The 21,746-nt window shown below is 32.5% G+C and overlaps 2 protein-coding genes across 2 annotated transcripts; both read right to left on the minus strand.

Annotated features, from left to right (window-relative positions):
* Positions 1-749: 749 nt before the first annotated feature.
* On the minus strand, positions 750-1,710 carry LOC124927980 (GEM-like protein 6). Its single transcript, XM_047468494.1, has 4 exons — positions 1,578-1,710; positions 1,430-1,498; positions 1,068-1,342; positions 750-968 (listed from the first exon to the last, which is right to left on the minus strand). Exons 1-4 carry the CDS (start codon positions 1,678-1,680, stop codon positions 774-776), a joined length of 642 nt encoding a protein of 213 aa, XP_047324450.1. The 5' UTR covers positions 1,681-1,710; the 3' UTR covers positions 750-773.
* Positions 1,711-12,569: 10,859 nt separating this feature from the next.
* Positions 12,570-13,739, minus strand: LOC124927653 (GEM-like protein 6). Its single transcript, XM_047468109.1, has 3 exons — positions 13,335-13,739; positions 12,960-13,234; positions 12,570-12,844 (listed from the first exon to the last, which is right to left on the minus strand). The coding sequence occupies exons 1-3, from the start codon at positions 13,489-13,491 to the stop codon at positions 12,647-12,649; spliced, it is 630 nt and encodes a 209-aa protein (XP_047324065.1). The 5' UTR covers positions 13,492-13,739; the 3' UTR covers positions 12,570-12,646.
* Positions 13,740-21,746: the final 8,007 nt, after the last annotated feature.

Below are 21,746 nucleotides of genomic sequence, written 5' to 3' on the forward strand. Positions count from 1 at the left end.
TTAAATAAACAAACAATTTTAACTTCTTTCATTTTAATATTCATGTTTCAATAACATTAATAATATATAAATTCTTTTTGATGACATTAGTTGGGTTGAATTCATAATGGTATGATAGCCACACGAATAAAGGCCTACCCATAATTCTTTAAGCGAGTTGGATCGGTTTCAGGCGATTTATTTGGGAATTTAACTGATAACATTTGTATTTTAAGCACTAACTCTTTCCATTTGAGTTATTCTAATGGGTTGGATCGGTTTCAGGTTTTTTAAATAAGCATCTACAATATTTCAATTATTTAGGATTTTTCAAATGATTAAGAAAACCAATACTAATTTTCAAGCAGGGAAAAAAATGAGGCTCACCCAAATGTGTTTGAGGTGCATTCTCTATTTTTCTGGTCTATTTTTGTTCTGTGAACATCATTTGGAAGCTCATGTACTAACTAGTTCATAATGAATGATGATTTTCAATTTCAACAACCAAAACAAATGCATTTACAGTTCTTATGATGCGAAAGCTTAATGATCTAAGTTTTTATAAAGAAGCTTACCAAAAGAGTTGTTGAACTATTAAGTCATTTTTCAGGATAAGTGTTTGAATACTGCAACTAATTACCAAAACTCCCATGAATTCTATTGGTATAAATTTGTCCTTATAATGCTTATCATTAGTTAATGATAGCCATTTACAAAGAAGATACTAAAAAATTCTTGGTACTACACAATATATAATCCTCTAGAGAAGAAGAAAATTGATGATCTTCTAATGACTATTGAGTGAGTTGAAAGAAATGAGGTAAAGATACAGCTTTTAGAATGCTAGTGTAGGTCTTCTGATAATTGAGAAATCCCATAAACCAGAAATCACAGTTATCCACAGTAGCAAGTTCGATATGCTTCTGCGATGGTTTCTCCTTGTTTTGACTCACAATCGCGCCCTTTATCTTTCCTAGAGGTATTGATACCTGTAATAGGATATATATGAATCAGTTAACCATTCAATACTCCAAAAATTTATAGTAAAATGAATTGTTTGTTTCATAGAATTCAAGTTTGTAAGTCACCTTGTAATGGACTCTGGCTGACATTCCATTTGGAGACTTAAGTTTGATTGATCTTTCACTACAGAAGGAAATTCTGTTGGTTGTGATAAAGAGAAGACCAGCTATAGGACCAGCTGTTGTGGAGATATAACACTGAGAAGCCTTTAAGATTTTCTCCCCATTTTCAACATTAAACTTATGCTTGAAGACTTTCCCCACTCCACCATTTTGAACAATTTTGGCTCCTAAGCTTAACTTCCCTTTTACTATTGCACTAATATTGGATCCTAATTTTACTGCAAGAAATTACATAACAAATTTCATGAGAATCTTGATTTGTATAATGAATATATGGAAAGAATTGTTGGGGGCAAAATATTTACCATGGTCTAGAATGCTATTTACTGCATGAGCTGCTCTTTCAGTTGGTCTTTTCTTTCTATTTATTACTACTGCAAATATAGTCAAAAGAAACATCAAGAAAATGGAAACAAGTATAATAAACCTGGAAATTCTTAAAATAAAACTTACTCTGATTGAACTTCAATGATCCAACATGATGATCAAGCAAAAACCTGTTTGAGCTGATTGGAAATTTAGTGAAACTTTCAACAGTCTTCATGAGATTCTTCATCTTCGACAAACTAATTCAGTGGTCGCGTAGGATTAGTTATTATTGGAATGAAGTATGAACAAAGGACTTGGTCTTGGAGTGGGCAGATGGGAAGATACATATACTTGTGGTGGTGAAGAATTTATAAAGGCATGGAAGTTGGTTATGAGATTTCAGTTGAATGATGACTCATATTTGACTCATCCACATGAATAAAATCCAGCTTTTTTGGTCATTGATGACTGTTGTTTCCTTTTCATGCAAGATTTCCCAAAGCTAGGGAGGCCAGCTTAATGGACTTTAATTTATAACATTTAATACTCAAAAATGAAAAAGGCAAACACACATGTGATAAGTACTTTGCTGATTGGATTTATTGTGTGCATTATCACTTTTGAGGTGGCTTAGACTCTCCAATGCCATCATTAGGTGGAAAAAAAATAAAGTGAGTCCCCACTTCAAATTAATTTGGTCATAAAATAAAATTATCACAATCAGAAAGAGCATTACAATATTTGCATGCTATCAAGAAATGTTTTTAGAAAGTATTACACTTTATATTTATAAGATTATGGATAACAATGGGTACCACCTGCTGGATTCGGGTTGGTGGACGGTAGAGAAATGAGATGCCTGGCCATGTTCGGATCGAGGATGGGGAGTACGCGAGTTTAATTTTTATTTAATGTATTTATTTAATTATTTTAAGATGTTTTTGAATATTATGTTTCTATTGATCTAAATCTGTATATAATTCTAATTTAAATGTTTCGATTTTATTCTTTTGAGAAACAACATAAAAATATGTAATTTACAAACATTTAAAAAATAAGTTACCGGGTCCTTTCGGGTCGTGTAGTTCTAGTCTAACTAGGGTGGGTCGGTACCTGAATCGGATTTCTTCGGTTAATTATGTAAATATCAGTTTAATCTCTATCAAGACCTTGTCATAATAGAATGAAATTATATATATATATATATATATATATATATATATATATATATATATATATATATATATATATATATATATATATATATATATATATATATATATATATATATATATATATATATATATATATATATTTATACTCTTTAATTTGTCTTGTGTGCAATATTACAGGATGTAATCCTTTATATATTTTCAGTTATTCTTCTATGTATTGCTTTGTGTAATCTTTTATATATTTTCAAATGGATTAATCATTTTAATTTGGAAGCTCTTGTATTAACTTATTCATTAAAATAGATTCCTAACTGTTAGTTATTTCAAGCTAAGAAAATATGAAAAGAAAAATATTGTAATTTTTATTAAGCTAAAATTATTTAAATACAACCAAATGACTAGATAGTGGAATTAATAAATAGGGAAATACATGGACATAATCTCCTATAAACTCTCCTAAAACCAACCACTATATTAATAATTAATTAATTAATCACAAACTAAAACTAAAATGCTAAAAACAAAGAAAAATAATAGCAGCTTCAAGCAAAGTTCAACATTCCTCCTTGTTTGAGTTGTTATAAATTTCAAGTTTCTCCCTTAAAAACTCACACTTGCTCCTCGATATGCCTTGGTGAATATGTCTGCTAACTAAAATTCAGTCTTGCTAAAATTCAGTCTTGTAGTAATTCAGCTTAATAGACCCCTCTTTTTATACTTTCCTAAGAAAGAACAACTTGATGTTGAAATATTTGGTCTTCCCATTAAAAACAAGATTGTTCGAGATAGAAATTATAGCTTAGTTGTCAACAAACACCTCTGTATAATCTTTTTGTCTCAAACTCAAATCAATTAACACTTTCCTCTGTTATAAAACTTGATTTGTAACTGCAATAACAACAATGAACTATGTTTCTGCTGTGAATTGTATAATTATCTCCTACTTTTTACAGCAACATTAGAACACTCTTGAACCAAGACTAAAACAATAGCTCGAAATACTTCTCATATCATCAACAGATCCAGACCAATCATCGTCTGAATACCCTTGCAAAGAATACTTCAGACCTATACTGAACTTAATGCCAAAGTTTGTTGTTCCGATAACATATTTAAGGACCCTCTTAGCTTCTTTAAGATTAGTTTCAGTTGTACAGTTAGTAAATCTTGATAAAAGACTTACGTCTAGTTGTTGTCAAGTAAATGAGACAGCCAACCAACTTTCAATAGAGAGCCTAATCAATTTTATCAGTTTCATCATGCTTGCTCAGCTTCTTCTTCTGACACATAGGAGTAGCTATACTTTTGAAATCTCCATTTTGAATTTTTTAAAATCTCCTTGGCATACTTCTTCTAGTAAATGAAGATCTCATCAATTTTCTGCGTAATTTCCATCCCAAGTAAATATGTCATATCTCCTAAATTTGTCTTCTCAAAATAACTTTATGTATCCCTTTTAAACTCTTCAACAAGATTATAATTGTTTCATGTAACCTAATATGTCATCAACATATAAAGAGATAACAACAAAACTAATTTTATCACCTTTGACATAAAAAAAAAATCGCTTAGGTTTTTTTAACCCCAACTCCATAAAATACTTATCAATTCTACTATACTAAGCCTTTAATGCCTGTTTCAATCCATATAATATTTTTGAGCAAGTAGACTTCATCTTAATGCCTTTTCATAACAAACCCTTCAGGTTGTTCAACATAAATTATATTTTCAAGGACTCCATTTAGAAATACATATTTAATAACTAGCTGGTACACTTTCCAACCCTTTTAAGCAGCCAAAGTAAATAACAATATAATGGTATCTAATTTAGTTACAAGAGAAAATGTCTCAGAAAAATCAACACAAAAGATCAGAGCAAATCCTTTAACAACAAGCCTTACTTTGTTCTTATTAATAGATCCATTTGCATTCAGCTTGGTTTTAAACATCCACTTAACTCCTATCATCCTTCTATTTCTTGGCCCCTTTAAAAGTCTCCAAGTATGATTCTTCTCGATCATAATGATTTTCTCTTTCATTATAGCTCTTCATTTTGGATTTTTTCAACTTTCTAATAATCTACAGGCTCAAGGACTATAACATTGTAACTCTGGTATATATTGTAGAGCAATCTTGTGCCCTCACTAGTTCATCATCCACCAACTATTTTTTATTTATTTAAGGATATTGAGTTGGATCTACTTCTGCACAGTTCCACTTGTCATTCTCTATGAAGTGCACATCTCAACTTATCATCATAATCTTTCTAGTTTAAGGCTGAAAAGTTTAATAAGCCTATTGAAAAACTTAAATTAAGACGTTTTATTTTTTGATGTTTAATATTTATATAATAATATTAATGGTTTTAATGATGAGTGGGACAACCAAAAGATATATGTTATTTTGGCATTTGAAAAACAAGCAAATGAAAAGTCAATATTTTCTTATAATAACTAGTAAAAATCTATTTGATATGAAGAAGAAGAAATATTGTGAGTTAAAGAGAACAAAATATTGCCAACTATTATAATTTTTGTCCACTTATTACCAATTAATTGGTATTATAGCCTATGTTGTGTATAAGGTGAGCATGAGAATAAATGTAATCCTCAAGAGAGAGCGTCGTAGTGTGCGCTGGCCGAGAGAGTAAAAGGAGTGACTAAGCATTTTGTGAGAGGTGTGAGCTGAGTGTAAACACTTGAGAGAAATGGAAGATTTAACCAATGACATCCCGCTACCCAAGTTGAGAAAAGATGTTAACTACGACAATTGGAAGGTGTAGATGAAGATCATTTTCGACTTCCAAGATAATTGGGATGTGATCAAGACTGAGCATATGGAATCAGCGAACACAAATGGGTATTCAATGCCCAATTGAACGCGTTAAAGGTCGTTCGAGCTAAACACAAGGCGATAACTTTGTATCTATTATACCAAACCGTTGATAAATCTGTATTTGAGAAGATATTCAACACAAAATCTTCCAAAGTAGCATGGGTTAAACTCGAAATAGAAAACAAAAGAGATGAATGAGTGAAGCAAGTCCGGTTTCAAACTCTTAGGAGAGACCTAGAAAACATGAGGATTAAAGAGTCTGAAAGCATATTTAAGTTCATTACTCGGGTGGAGATCCTGGTGAATAAGCCGAATTGGAATGGTGAGAGTCTTTCATCAAACCAAGTTGTTGAAAAGATTTTGAGGTCATTGACAGATAATTTCGAAAATATTGTGTGCGTAATAGAGTAATCTAAAGACCTATCAACGCTCACCATTAAAGAGCTTGTTGGGTCCCTAAAAGCGAATGAACATAGAAATAAAAACAAGAAGGGGAAGTAACTTTAACAGACTCTTCATATCGTACCATGTCATGGTAAGCACCTTCAAGTCTGTTTGGTAATCTTTTCCATTGACCATTTCAAGTCTTGACAAATATTAAAGCGTAATATGTTGGAGTCATCTATCACTCAAACTGACAACACTTGGGTGGGCATGGTATTGTGGCTTATTTTATTCATAATCCTACTATTTATGAAGTTATGGGTGCTCATGTATCAATTAGGATCACCATCGGCAAGTTCCCGATCTTTTCGATGATCTAGAGTGTCTAAAAATTATTAGAATCGGTCAATACATGCAAGGAAATGACAAGTTCTTCCACTACATTAGGCTGAAAAGTAGGATCATCAAAAACTGGTTTGGGAGTGAGTTTTTGGCAATATAGTAATTCTTTTTGAATAACTTTCATTTACACATGTGGTTGAGTTCTGGTTGGTGCTTGGCCAGATCGTGTTAACATTTGATGGCTTAGGCAGTATCCGCAGTTCAGCGTTGTACAAGTGCCCACTGCTCAACAAGGACATGTATGCCGCTTCTTAGACCTTGGCCATCAACATTTCTTCATTCAAGGATCCAGGAAACCGCATATAATTTGCGATTTCCTCCCTCAATTCAGATAGGTAACATTCTATAACATACTCTCTCGGCATACTATACAGTTTCGTGAAATTGACATGTATCATAGATTGTATTCTTGAACAGAACTGACATATTTCAGGTTCATCAATTTTCTCATGGGGGTGTCATGTATGGAATGCCCAAACTGCAGCAAAAGGTCTCTCTTAAACACCTCCCACGTCATGGTTTTTCTGTGGTTGCGTTGCTGAAGATATGACTTATACCACATCTTGCTTAACTAGTAAAATGAATAGGATCAATGTACAGTTTAGTTGCATCATTAGTCTTGTCTATCCTAAAGAACTGCTCAACAGATATATGTCAGTCCTCCACATTGGTCCCATCGAACCAAGGGAAATCAACCTTGGTGAGCTGGTTGGAGGAACATACTGTTGGCTAGGATGGAAGGGTCTATTCGGGGAAGGGCCATAGTAAGAAGCATCAACATAGGGCCTGACACAGGGATCTTGGCAATTACTAGACTCACCACCTTCTATGGATGTCAATCTTTCTTATGTGACATTGAACCTTATGTTCATATTATTACTCAAATTTTTCATGTTTGGTTATAGGGAAGTTTGCATAGAAACTGATTGTTGGGTCAGACCTTCAATTAGGGCTTTAAGAGCATCCATCTAAGTTTGTTGTCGGTTTCTATCATCCCAGAACCTTCTAGCTCTGATACCAAGTTTTTACGACTTAAATCTATAACTAGGATTAAGAATTCTTGATTTCAAGAACCAAGACCAAATCTATTATTCAAAAAGCAGCGAAAGAGTTAGGAGAAAAGGAAATTAAGTGGTCTAGAAAAAGAAGATGAAACGGTGATGAGATTAGAATACTGTTAGTATGCCTAACAGTCCGAGAATTGAAGACCACGAGGAAAAATCAAAATACAGTAAGCTAAGTTTTTCACAATCTTATTTCTATATGCAATTCGGGTGAGTTCAACTTATATATGAGCAAACCCACAAAAATATTCAATTACAACTGCTCAAAGAGGGAAAATGGATTTAACAAGATGTGGTTTGAAAATAACAGAAATTGAAATCGACATATAACCAACCCTAACTGTCCAGAATTGTAACAGAATGCTTGGCTACAAACCACTGGATGTTCCAATAGATCCAAATGTGAAACTGGGTGTTAGAACCTCCGAAGCACCAGTAGATAAAGGCAATATCAGCGTCTAATTGGGAAGCTCATATATCTTACACATACGCGGCCTGACATAGGATTTTCTGTGAGCATGGTGAGCCTATTTATGAGTAACCCATCAAACACTCACATGGAGGCAGATATGAGAATTCTTTGCTATCTCAAAACAGCCCAAGGAACTGATTTAGTTTTCAAGAAGAACTCTAGTCGAGATATAATAGTCTTCATCGATGTTGATTGGGAAGGATATATTTCAGATAGGAGATCAACCTCAAGTATGTGTACATATGTCTGGGGCGACCTTGTTACTTGGCGGAGAAAGAAACAATATGGTGTGTCTCGCAATAGTGATGAGGCTGAATTGCGCTCATTAGCTCATAGAGTGTTTGAAGGATTGTGAATTAAAATATTATTCGAAGATCTCAAGCTAAGCTCACATGACTCCATCCGCATTTTGTGTGACAATCAAACTTCTTTGATAATATCAAGAGACCCAATTCATCATAACAAAACAAAACATATTGAGATTAATAGTCACTTTATCAACGAAAAATTGGAAGATCATATTATCTTTATGCAATACATTCTGTCTCAAAGTCAAGTAGCTCACATCTTAACTAAACTGTTGCCTAGACCTATCTTTCGTGACTTATATCGCAAACATGACTTGCTGAACATCTATAGTCAAGCTCGAGGAGGAGTGCTGGAATGTGTATTGACACAATTAATAATCACATGTTCCTATCTTTGTTTTGTCTTCTTCTAAAATAAAGGACAATTATTTCTTTGCTGTTAATATTACTCATATAAATATGGAATTAATTTTCATTTAAATTTATATAAGAATAATCTATTTTTATACTGTTTCTAAAGATTTCTAAAAAAAAATATATTAAACCAATAACAAGTCTTTTTAGAAAAAGGAAAAGAGTAGTTCATGAATGATAAGCCTAACAACCTTCATTGTGTGCCATTTCATGTCATTATCAGTTCAGATCAAACGAAAATGCTAGACTGTAAAGATGGTTTCTTTCTTTATTTCTTTCTCTTTTGGCTATTCTTGTAGGTCAAAGAAATCTGATGTTGAAGCTCGTCATCTCCACAGGGGAATCCAGACAATGTCACATGATGACCCATGTTAGTCAGCATATATACTTTTTATGTAACCATTTGCCTGAAAATAAAAATGATTTAATAAACTCAACTGTCTTCAAAACAGTTACTCCCCGAACCCAAATATATAGCAGATGTACAAGTTGTCGCACTGCAGTAAAAACATCATTCGATAAAACAAATGCAATCACTTTGAAGTAGAATTGTAAGATCTGGATAGGAAGAAAAAAGAGTTTTGATAAATCTCAGTTCATGAAATAACAAATTGCAATCAAGTTGATTACATACCTTTATAACCTTTCTTACAGCTTCATTTTGAGATGTAAAAGGTGAGAAAAACATCAAAACATCCCACAAGGTCTATTTTTCAGGTTTTTTTTTTTTTTTTGAAAAAAAAGACTTAGCGTAATTTCATTAAAAATTTCTAAAAATGGAAAAAAAACCCACCAGTTTAAGAGATTATTCTAGACAAGTCTAGAATGATTCTAGAATGATTTTAATGTCGTAACATTATGAATAAAAACTAAAAAACTAAAAACGTAAATGATTTATCTGATTAAAATATTTTCGGACCTTCTTTTTCCAACATGGAAGAAGAATTGGAAAAATCACAACCTTTCTAATTTTATGTCTGCATTATTAATGCCCCATCAAATTCAGATCAGATCTTCTGCTACCGAATGGGGTGTTCCCCTGTTGCGGAAGAAAGGGAACCCGGAACCCGTATTTTATACGGGTTCAGCAGAAACGGAAATGAGTGAAGTTTCCTTCGCTTCACTCTGTTTTACATGACCATTGAAGAGACAATCACACTGTTTTACATAAAGTTGTTTATGTAAAACTAATTTATATATATTCACTGTTGAGTGAAACGAACTTCAATTGACTCTGATTTATAAATTATGTTTATAAATTTATTTAGGATGTATTTAAATGATTAAATAATATTTCATATAATTTTATTTCTGATATATATAAAATAATAATTATGAATTAATATAATTTTATTTAAAGATCAGTTTAAAATAATAATCATAAATTATGTGATTTAAGATATTTAAACTAATTTTTATGAATGATTATAATTATATGTTATAATTGTGATATATTCAAATGAATTTGTACAAATTATTTCATAATGTATATATTTAAATATTTAATATGCACAAATTTTTTATAATGTATTGACATATATTTTGACAAATTATTTGAAATTTTATATAATTATATAATTATATATTAAATATATACATATAAAAACATATTTTTAATTATTTTTGAAAAATATTTAAATAATTTTGTAAATATATTTAAATAAATTTGTAAAACAAAAATATTTAATTTTTTTTGTAATATATTTAAATAAATTAAAATATTTTAAAATTTATTTGTAAGATATTTTAAAAAAAATATTTAAATTATTTTATATTTTATATAATTATATATTAAATATATGTAAATGTTCATGTAAAACCATTAACATATTTATGTAAAAACATTTATACGTTAATGTAAAAGCATTTATGTCTTCATTTAAGTCTGCAAAAAAAAAAAACAAGCGCTACCAGGTGGGTATTTACAGCGCTCAAATGAGTGAAACAAGCACTACCAGGTGAAGCTTGCTTCACTCAATATTTACAGCGCAGCGCTGATAGAAGTGAAGCAAATTTCACTTGATATTTACATTTGTAAGATATTTAAATTAATTTATTTTAATTATTTTATATGATTATATATTAAATATATATATATATATAACAATATGTTCAAATTTTTTTTAATATATTTAAATAAATTTGTAAAACAAAATATTTTTAAATTTATTTGTAAGATATTTAAAAAAAATTATTTAAATTATTTTATATTTTATATAATTATATATTAAATATATATAAATGTTCATGTAAAATCATTAACACATTTATATAAAAAAACATTTATATGTTCATGTAAAAGCATTTATGCCTTTATGTAAGTCTGCAAAATAATAAAAAAAAACAAGCACTACTAGGTGAAGCTAGCTTCACCTGGGTATTTACAGCGCTCAAATGAGTGAAACAAGCACTACCAGGTGAAGCTTGTTTCACTCAATATTTACAGCACTGATAGAAGTGAAGTAAACTTCACTAGGTATTTAAAAAAATAAAAACAAGCGCTACCAGGTGAAGTTTACTTCACCTGATAGCGCTTGTTTTTTTTATTCTTTTGCAGATTTACATGAAGGCATAAATGCTTTTACATGAACGTATAAATGTTTTTACATAAATATGTTAGTGGTTTTACACGAACATTTATATATATTTAATATATAATTATATACAATATAAAATAATTTAAATATATTTTTTAAATATCTTAAAAATAAATTTTATAATATTTTAATTTATTTAAATATATTACAAAAAAAAATTAAATATTTTTGTTTTGCAAATTCATTTAAATATATTTACAAAATAATTTAAATATCTTTCAAAAATAATTAAAAATATATTTTTATATATATATATTTAATATATAATTATATAATTATATAAATTTTTAAATAATTTGTCAAAATATATTTCAATACATTATAAAGAAATTTGTGCATATTAAATATATAAATTTCATAATTTGTACAAATTCATTTGAATATATTACAATTATAACATATAATTATAATCATTCATAAAAATTAATTTAAATATCTTAAACCACATAATTTATGATTATTATTTTAAACTGATATTTAAATAAAATTATATTAATTCATAATTAATATTTTATATATATCAGAAATAAAATTATATGAATTATTATTTAATCATTTAAATACATCATAAATAAATTTATAAACATAATTTATAAATCAGAGTCAATTGAAGTTCGTTTCACTCAACAGTGAATATATATCAATTAGTTTTACATGGACAACTTTATGTAAAACAGTGTAGACTGTCTCTTCAATGGTCATGTAAAACAGAGTGAAGCGAAGGAAGCTTCACTCATTTTCGTTTCTGCTGAACCCAAAATAAAATACGGGTTCCGGGTTCTCTTTTTTCCTTTCAACCCAGTTTTAATTTATTAATATAATAATAATGCTGAGTTTTGATTGGTCCGCAACAGAGGAACAACCTATTCGGTAGCAGAAGATCTGATATGCATCAAATTTCAATCTTATTGGGATTCTAGTTTTAGGACAAGTTGAAGTGAATCTTCTGGTAGGAGACGCTTAATGTTTTACCCTCTTCCATTCTTTCTTAATTTATTTTCTCCAAGCTGTGGATTCAAGAATTGTGGAATACCAAGTTTGATATCTTTTATAACTAAAAAAATTTATCTTTCTTAATTTTTTCTTCTTATCTGTAATCTGGATTTATGAGTTGTTGAATTGGTTGGATACCATTTTCTCCTTTCTGGATTAATTTTTTTCCTGTTTTTTCAGAATAGGGTTTATTTAATGGACATGGATCAAGGTGCTTTCACTAGCAATCGAACTTGAGACCTCAACCTCTCAAGTTCATACACTTTTCACTTGAGCTACCCAGAGTGGCTCTTTTTGGATTCATTGAAAACTTAGTAATTTCACCCATAATCTTACAAGATTTAATTTAAAATTGAAGATTTCTTTCTAGGTACCAAAAGAAATGTTGCATTTATGATGCGATAACTTAAAAATCCTAAAAATTTAATTTGTTTACACTTTCATTAGAATGCTTAACATTAGTTAATGATAAGTTTTTTACAAGATGCACATATAAACTCTCTTGGTACTTTACACTATTATCTTTCATAAGAAGAAAATCTCTACAACTAAAAATGATATTCTGATCATCACTTCTGGGTTAGTTGAAAATTTTGAGGTAGAGAAATAGCTTTTAGAATGCAAGTGTAGGTTTTCTGATAATTGAGAAATCCCATGAACCAGAAATCAAAGTTATCAACAGTAGCAAGTCCAATATACTTCTGTGAAGGCCTCTTCTCGTTTTGGCTCAAGATTGTGCCCTTTATCTTTCCTAAAGGTATCGATACCTGCATAAGATAGGAAGAATCATAGACCATTAGTACTTCCAACTTTACCAAGAAAAATGTAGTGAATTATAGTAAAATGATTTATTTTTTAGAGGATTGAAGTTTGTAAGCTTACCTTATAATGGGCTCTGGCTGACATTACACTTGAGGACTGGAGTTTAATGGATCTTTCACTATAAAAGGCAATCCTGTGAGTTGTGATGAAGAGCAAACCAGCTATTGGACCGACAGTTGTGGAGATATAACATTGAGAAGCCTTCAAGATCTTCTCTCCATTTCCAACATTGAACTTTTGCTTGAAGATCTTACCCACTCCACCATTTTGGATAATTTTGGCTCCTAAGCTCAACTTCCCCTTCAATATTGTGGTGATATTGGATCCTAGTCTTACTGTAAATACATACATCAACCAAAAGACATAAGCTTTGATTAGAAATTTTTTGTCATGAATAATAATATATGAGAATTCTTGAGGGAAAAAAGTATTTACCATGCTCTAGAATGCTATTTGCCTCCTTTTCTGCTGGACTTTTCGTTCTATTTATCACTGCATATATATTATTCTGTCTACCATGATCAAGCAAAAGCCTGTTACAGCTAATAATAGGAAATCCAGTGAAATTCTCAACAGTTTTCAAATTCTTCATGTTTAACAAATCTCTTTGATTTGAATGATCAGTGGACTTGTTGCAGTGGGTAATTCGAACCAATGTAAATGGCACAAATTTATAAGGCTTTCAAAGCTTTATAAAAGTTGTTTCAGTTGATTCAAATCTTTCAGTTGTTTGATGACTCATGTTTGCCTCAGCCACATGAATAAAAGTGTCTTCTCAAGCTAGCTTTAGATTAGATAATGGATGTATTTTTTAATGTCTGTGTGACCTTTCATATTTTCCAAAACTAGGGAAGGCAACTTAACTTTATAAGGTCGGTTGAATGGAAACTTTTAGTACTGCTGAGTCAACAACTGTAATGATCGGTTTATGAAATTAAAAAGGTTGTTTGGTTGAGATGGTGGTGTGTTTTGGGTCTCTTTTTGGAAAGATTAGTGATCCCAGATTCTGCCATCATCTATTTGTTTATAATTCTCTTTAACAATCAAGATAGACTTATTTCATCATCATTTAGCTTTATGAGCTGGAATTTATGCTTTCTGAAATGATGGGTTTTCTCTCCAAGTATGAAGCTGAATGGAAAGAAGCGTCATTGCTTACAAAAAAAAAAGTGTCCTTATGCAAATATATTATTAGACCAATAACAAGTTTTCTTTGAGAAAAAGAAAAGGGTAGTTCATGAATGATAAGCCTAACAACCTTCAATATGTGCCATTCCATGTCATTATAATTTCATATCAGATCAAAGGAAAATGCTAGACTGTAAAGATGGTTTCTTTAATTATTTATTTCTCTTTTGGCTATTCTTGTAGGGGAAGGAAATCTGATGTTGAAGCTCGTCATTTCCACAGGGGAAGCCAGACAATGCCACATGATGACCCATGTCAGTCAGCATACTTTTTATATGTCACTTTCTGCCTGAAAATAAAATCATTTAATAAACTCAACTGTCTTCAAAACTGTCTCTATCCGAACTATATAAACCGACATACTAGTTCTCCCACTCCTTTATAAAACATAATTCTCTAAAAAAACAACCATCTTTTTTACAGTTAGCTCTAAGCTTAACGGGAGTTCTTGAAGTAGAATTTTAAGATCTGGATAGGAAGAAAAAGAGTTTAGATAAATCTAAGTTCCTGAAAAAACAAATTGCAATCAAAACTTTATAACATTTCTTACCGCGTTATTTTGAGCTGTAAAAGGTGAAAAAAGCATCAAAACTTCCCAAAATGTCTATCTTTCAGGCCTTCTTTTTCCAACATGGAAGAAGAACAGGAAAAATCACCACCTTTCTAACTTTATGCTTGCAGAATGACCCCATCAAATTTCCCTCTTGTTAGGATTCTCTTTTAAGGACAAGTTGAAGTGAATCTCTGACAGAAGATGCTTAAAATTTATTTTTCTTCAAGCTCTGGATTCAAGAATTGTGGAATTGGTTTGAAGCATTGACCATTTTAAATAAGTTAATAAGAATACCAAGTTTTACATCTTTGATAATTAAATAAAATTTATCTTAAATATGAAAACCGACCCAACATTTGTCTTTCTTCGGATGGATGTAGTGTTTTACCATGTGGTATTCTTTACTCACAATGTGCATATTGTGAAAAAATATTGGCATTTCCTTTCTTGCGAGGAATTTTGGGCACGGCCCATTTGTCAAAAAAACGTGGGATTATATTCTCAGCCTTAGCCCTTAGTCAGGTTCTGCCAAAATCAATTGACGAATTTTGGGAAGTTTGAACTGATTGTAGTAAGGAAGATTCACCTTACAAGGAATTGGTTCACCATCCCTATCATTCGGAGGATTTTATGTAATGAAAGAAACATGAGATCTTCCGAGAATAACTGTCATTTTTTTTTCCAAAACAAATAGGCCTAAAGTTCCTTTTCCTTCCCAAGAATTTACTCTAAATAATTGGAGGGTGGTTTGCTGTCTCAAAAACACTTGTTAATGTTTATCTAGAAAGTTATTTTTCTCATTTATTTTCCTTGTTATAGTATTTTCCTATTAATTACAGCTACTTTGGTAATAGTTTAAATCATCCAAAATATATATAAATCCTATTACTCTGCAAAATTTTACAAAGATCAATTTCATAAATTTCTTCACTTCCATCGACAAGGTGTCTGCAATCTTATCAGTGTGGGATATCATTCATGTGATTGAAGGTTGTAGACGTTCTTATAATATTGGAACTTTACTTAATTGATTTTGATTTTTGAAAGCAAATAACAGTTGGAAGTTCACATGTATTCTGTGTTTAAATTTGTTCATTAGAATGCATATGATAGTCATTTACAAAGATAAAGAGAAATTTCATTTTCATTGATTCTTGTTACTGTACAATATAGTCCTCTGGACAAGAATAAGGATTGTCAAAGTAAAATGATCTTCTGATCACTACTTCTTAGTGAGTTGAACGTATGGAGTTAGAGAAATAGCTTGTATAATGCATTGGTAATTATTCTGATAATTGAGAAATCCCATGAACCAAAAATCAAAGTTATCCACAGTAGCAAGTTCAATGTACTTCTCTAATGGCCTCTTCTCGTTTTGGCTCAAGATCGTGCCCTTTATCTTTCCCAAAGGTATCGATACCATTAGTACTTCCAACTTTTTCCATGAAAAATGTAGAGAATTATAGTAAAATTATTTGTTTTAACAGGATTGAAGTTTGTAAACGTACCATATAATGGGTTCTGGCTAACATTCCACTTGAGTACTGGAGTTTAATGGATCTTTCACTATAAAAGGCAATCCTTTGAGTTGTGATGAAGAGAAAACCAGCTATTGGACCGACAGTTGTGGAGATATAACATTGAGAAACCTTCGAGATCTTCTCTCCATTTCCAACATTAAACTTTTGCTTGAAGATCTTACCCACTCCACCATTTCGGATAATTCTGGCTCCTAAGCTCCATTTCCCCTTCACTATTGCAGTGATATTGGATCCTAGTCTTACTGTAAATACAATAATCAACCAAAAGACATAACCTTTGATTAGAAAATCTGTGCCATGAATAATAATATATGAGAATTCATGAGGGTAAAAAGCATTTACCATGCTCTAGAATGCTATTTGCTTCCTTTTCTGCTGGTCTTTTCGTTCTATTTATCACTGCATGCATATGATTATGTCTACCATGATCAAGAAAAAGCCAGTTTGAGCTAATAATGGGAAATCCAGTGAAATTCTCAACAGTTTTCAAATTCTTCATGTTCAACAAACCTCTTTGATTTGATTAATTTTTGGAATGATCAGTGGACTTGTTGCAGTGGGTGATTCGAATCAATGTAAATGGCACAAATATATAAGGCTCTCAAAGTTTTATAAAAGTTGTTTGAGTTGGTTCTGTTGGGTTAGCTCATTTGGAAGCTGGACCTGACAAATTAATAAAGCTCATTAGAGAATATTTAATCAAAAGATAAAAAAAAATAGCAGATAGTTTTTGTTCTCTCTCCCTCTTCCTCCATTGAAGTTCTCTTTTTCTCCATTGAAGCAGCAAGTCATCCATTGAATTGAAGCAGCAGGTTTTTCTTCTAATTTCTTCTCCATTTGGTTAGCCATCTTTAGTGATGATGATAATGTATGTGAATGACAAGTTAGGATGATGTCAATTGATAAATTTTGTTAGATTATCTCTAGGCTTGTATTGAACTACATTGTATACCCATTTGATATAGTGGATGATTTAAGTGGCCGAAGTGTCCCATTGTTTTTACCTAATTTGGGTTTTCCACGTAAAATCTTGGTGTCCTGTTCTCTGTTTTTTGGTTGTTTGATTGTTTGATGCTCAATTGTTTTGGCTGCCTATTTGATTACACAAAAGGGAAAAAGAATTGTTAGGCTTTGTTGTAGCTTGTCTATTTCTGAATTGCTAAACAAATGCTATTATTCGATTTCTACAACAAGTGGTATCAGAGCTGAGTTCGTTTGGTGGTGATTCTTATATAATTCAAATGGAAGAATCGTTGAGTAGTAATGGCACGATGATCAAACTCACAGCTACCAATTACACAATCTGAAAGTCATGGATGGAGGACTTATTGTGTAATTATTATTATGAAGACACTATTTTGGGTGATAAAGGAAAACCAGAGGCTATGACAGATGCAAATTGGAAGAAGCTGAACAGAAAGGCAGTTGGTAAAATCAGGCAATGGGTTGAAAACAGTGTGTATCAGCATATTGCTACTGAACTTAATGTTTATAAAGTGTGGACTATTTTGAGTGAACTGTATGAGAAGAACAACACTCAAAACAGAGCATTTCTATTTAGGAAGCTTTGCTCGTTGAAATATCAAGATGGGTCTTCTATGTCCGAGCATCTAAATGTTTTTCAGGGGATTCTAAATGAGTTGGTTGTGATAGGAATGAAATTTGATGATGAGATTCATGTTATGTGTTTGATTAATTCCCTGTCTGATAGTTGGGAGACACTTGTGGTTTCAATTACCAATTTTGTTCCACAAGGTAAGCTCACTTTGAAAATGATGAAAGAGAGCGTTTTGAATGAAGAGGCTAGAAGAAAAGAAAATGGTTTCTCGACTCCAAGTCAGGTGTTCGTGACCGAGAGAAGGGGTAGAAGTAAAAGTAAAACTCCAAAGAATCGCAGTGACAGTTCAGACAGGTCATGAACATCTAGCTCGAGAAAGAGATTACATGTTATCATTGTGGCAAGCCAGGACACAAGAAGTATCAGTGCAGATCTTTGAAGCGGGAACAAAAGGAGAATAAGCAAGATGGAAGTAGTAAGGTTGCAGATGTGGGTGGTAACGACATCGATATTGTTTACGACAATGATAGTATCAACCTTATTTCTCAAGATACACAATGGGTGGTAGATTCAAGTGCTTCTTATCATGTCACCAATCGTTGTGATATATTTGCTTCTTACACTAGTGAACAGTTTGGTTCAGTGACGTTGGGAAACCATGTTACGTGTAAGATTGTTGGAAAAGGAGATGTATGTTTGGATACTAACACTTCATGCAAGCTAATTTTGAAGAATGTTCGACATTTTCCTCATATTCGGATGAATTTGATCTCTACTGGTATTCTTGATGATGAGGGATATCATAGTTACTTTGGTGAAGGAAAATGGAAACTCTCTAAGGGGTCTTTGGTGATAGCTAAAGGAAAGAAGGTCGGTTCTCTTTATGTGATAGAGACTAAGTCTTACAGGGGAGAAGCAAATGCAGTTAATGATTGTTCAGCACAACTTTGGCATAAGTGACTTGGTCACTTAAGTCAAAATGGCATGCGAGTTCTCTCCAAGACAATCGATCTTTAGGGCTTAAAGTCCACAGATTTGAAGACATGCACAGATTGTTTAGTTGGTAAGCAACATAGAGTTTCCTTCAAAAGTTTCTCTCCATCTAGGAAGCCCAATATCCTAGATATGGTTCACACAGACATATGTTTTATGGATTCCTTGACTTTAGGTGGTGCTCATTATTACATCATTTTTATCGATGATTTCTCAAGGAAGGTGTGGGCATATTGCTTGAAGACTAATGATCAAACATTGGATTACTTCAAGTTGTTTCATGCTGAAGTGGAGAGAGAAACTGGGAAGAAGTTGAAATGTGTTCGTTCGGACAATTGTGGCGAATACAGAGGACCATTTGTAGAATACTGTAAAAGTCATGGGATCAAGCTTTTGAAGACTGTGCCAAAAACACCTCAACAGAATGGAGTTGCAGAGAGGATGAACAAGTCTATCAATGAGAGAATTTTGTGTATGTTGTCTCATGCTAAGTTGCCAAAATCCTTTTGGGGAGAGACAATGAAGACAGTGATTGATCTGATAAACCTTTCACCCTCAACTCCTTTAGATGGCGACGTTCCAGAAAGAGTGTGGAGAGGTAAAGACGTCTTTTATGATCACTTGAGAATTTTTGGTTGTAAAGTGTTTGTTCATGTTCCTCTAGATGAGAGAGCTAAGCTTGATAGCAAGACGAGACAGTGTATCTTTATTGGGTATGGCCACGGAGAATTTGGGTACCGATGTTGGGATCTGATTAACAAGAAACTCATTAGAAGCAGAGATGTGGTTTTTTTTGAAGATCAGATCATTGAAGACTTTGAGAAAAAAGAAAAGCTGAAGTCTACGGAGAAGGAATTGTCTGACAATGGTAGGATTCGTACACCACAATCATAGCCCAATGATGTGGAAAATGCCCAAGTTGAGGTTGATGAGACTCCTCTAGTTGATGTTGAGCCAACAGATGAAGCTGAACAAGATGATGATAGTTCTCTAGAGCCACCTGATGATCAACATATTAGAAGATCTAGTAGGCAGCGACAACCTTCTAGTAGGTATCCTCCCAATGAGTATGTGATGTTGACTGACGGGGGAGAACCAGAAACCTATCAAGAAGTATTGTCTCATGAAAACCAGAACAAGTGGTCGGTGGCAATGCAAGAAGAGATAAATTCCTTGCAAGAGAATGAGACTTATGACTTGGTGAAACTTTCGAAAGGAAAGAAGACTTTGAAGAACAAGTGGGTATTCAAGTTGAAGCATCAAGAGAATAACTCACAACCTCGATACAAAGCAAGACTGGTTGTGAAGGGCTTTGGACATAAAAAGGGGATTGATTTTGAAGGGGTCATCCATCAGAGTTGTGTTAGCATTGGCTGCTAGTCAAGATTTGGAAATTGAATAACTGGATGTGAAGATTGCATTTCTCCATGGTGACTTGGAGGAAGAGATCTATATGGAACAACCTGAGGGTTTCAAAGTTAAAGGTAAAGAAGATCTTGTCTGCAGGTTGAGGAAAAGCTTGTATGGGCTCAAGCAAACGCCTAGACAATGGTACAGAAAATTTGACTTCTTCATGGAAGCAAATGAGTACAATAAGACTACTTCTGATCATTGTGTTTTCATCAAGAGATACGGTATTGATGATTATGTTATTCTTCTGCTCTATGTTGATGATATGCTGATTGTTGGGCAAGATATTGCGAAAATTGAGAAGCTCAAAATGGATTTGAACAAGTCTTTTGCGATGAAGGATTTGGGTTAAGTGAAGCAGATCCTAGGCATGGAAATCACAAGAGACAGAAAGAACATAACACTTTGGCTATCACAGGAGAAGTACATTGAGAAGGTACTTGAGAGGTTTGCAATGAAAAATGCAAAACTGGTTTCAGTTCCACTTGCAGGTCATTTCAAATTGAGTTCTAAACAATGTCCTACAAGTTAGAAAGAGAAAGATGATATGAAGAATATACTTTACGCCTCCGCAGTTGGTAGTCTTATGTATTCCATGGTATGTACTAGACCGGATATAGCACACGCGGTTGGTGTTGTTAGTCGGTACCTCTCCAATTCGGGAGAAGAACACTAGTTGGCTGTTAAGTGGATTCTCAAATATCTTCGAGGCTTTTCGAAAGCACGTTTATGCTTCGGAAGTGATACTCCTATTTTGGAAGGTTTTACAAATTCTGATATGGCGGGTGATGTTGATTCAAGAAAATTTGTATCAGGTTTTTTGGTTACCTTTGCAGGCGGTGCTGTTTTGTGGCAGTTAAGGTTACAAAAGTGTGTTGATTTGTCTACTACAGAAGCTGAGTATATTGCAGCTACTGAGGCATGTAAATAGGTGCTATGAATGAAGAAGTTTCTACAAGAGTTGGGTCAAAAACAAGAGAAGTTCACTTTGTTTTGCGACAGTCAAAGTGCCATTCATCTCTCAAAGAATTCAGCTTTTCATTCGAGATCCAAACACATCGACGTGAGATATCATTGGATACGTGATGTGCTTGAGGCAAAAGAGCTGAACTTGGAGAAGATTCATACAAGTGAGAATGGTGCCGATATGTTTAAGAAGTCATTGCCTAAAGACAAGTTTGAAGATTGTAGGGAGAGAGCGGGTTTATTGGAGCCCGCGAAGTTGCGCTGACGGGGGAAATTTGTTGGGTCAGCTCATTTGGAAGTTGGGTCTGACAAATTAATAAAGCCCATTAGAGCATATTTAATCAAAAAGAAAAAAAAACAGCAAATAGTTTTTGTTCTCTCTCCCTCTTCCTCCATTGAAGTTCTCTCTTCCTCCATTGAAGCAGCAAGTCATCCATTGAATTGAAGCAGCAGGTTCTTCTTCTAATTTCTTCTCCATTTGATAGCCATCTTTAGTGATAATGATAATGTATGTGAATGACAAGTTAGGATGAGGTCAATTGATAATTTTTGTTAGATTAACTCTAGGCTTGTATTGAACTACATTGTATACCCATTTGATATAGTGGATGATTTAAGTGGCCGAAGTGTCCCGTGAT

This window comes from Impatiens glandulifera, chromosome 2 (genome assembly GCF_907164915.1).
Source record: "Impatiens glandulifera chromosome 2, dImpGla2.1, whole genome shotgun sequence".
In the NCBI taxonomy this organism is placed as follows: domain Eukaryota; kingdom Viridiplantae; phylum Streptophyta; class Magnoliopsida; order Ericales; family Balsaminaceae; genus Impatiens; species Impatiens glandulifera.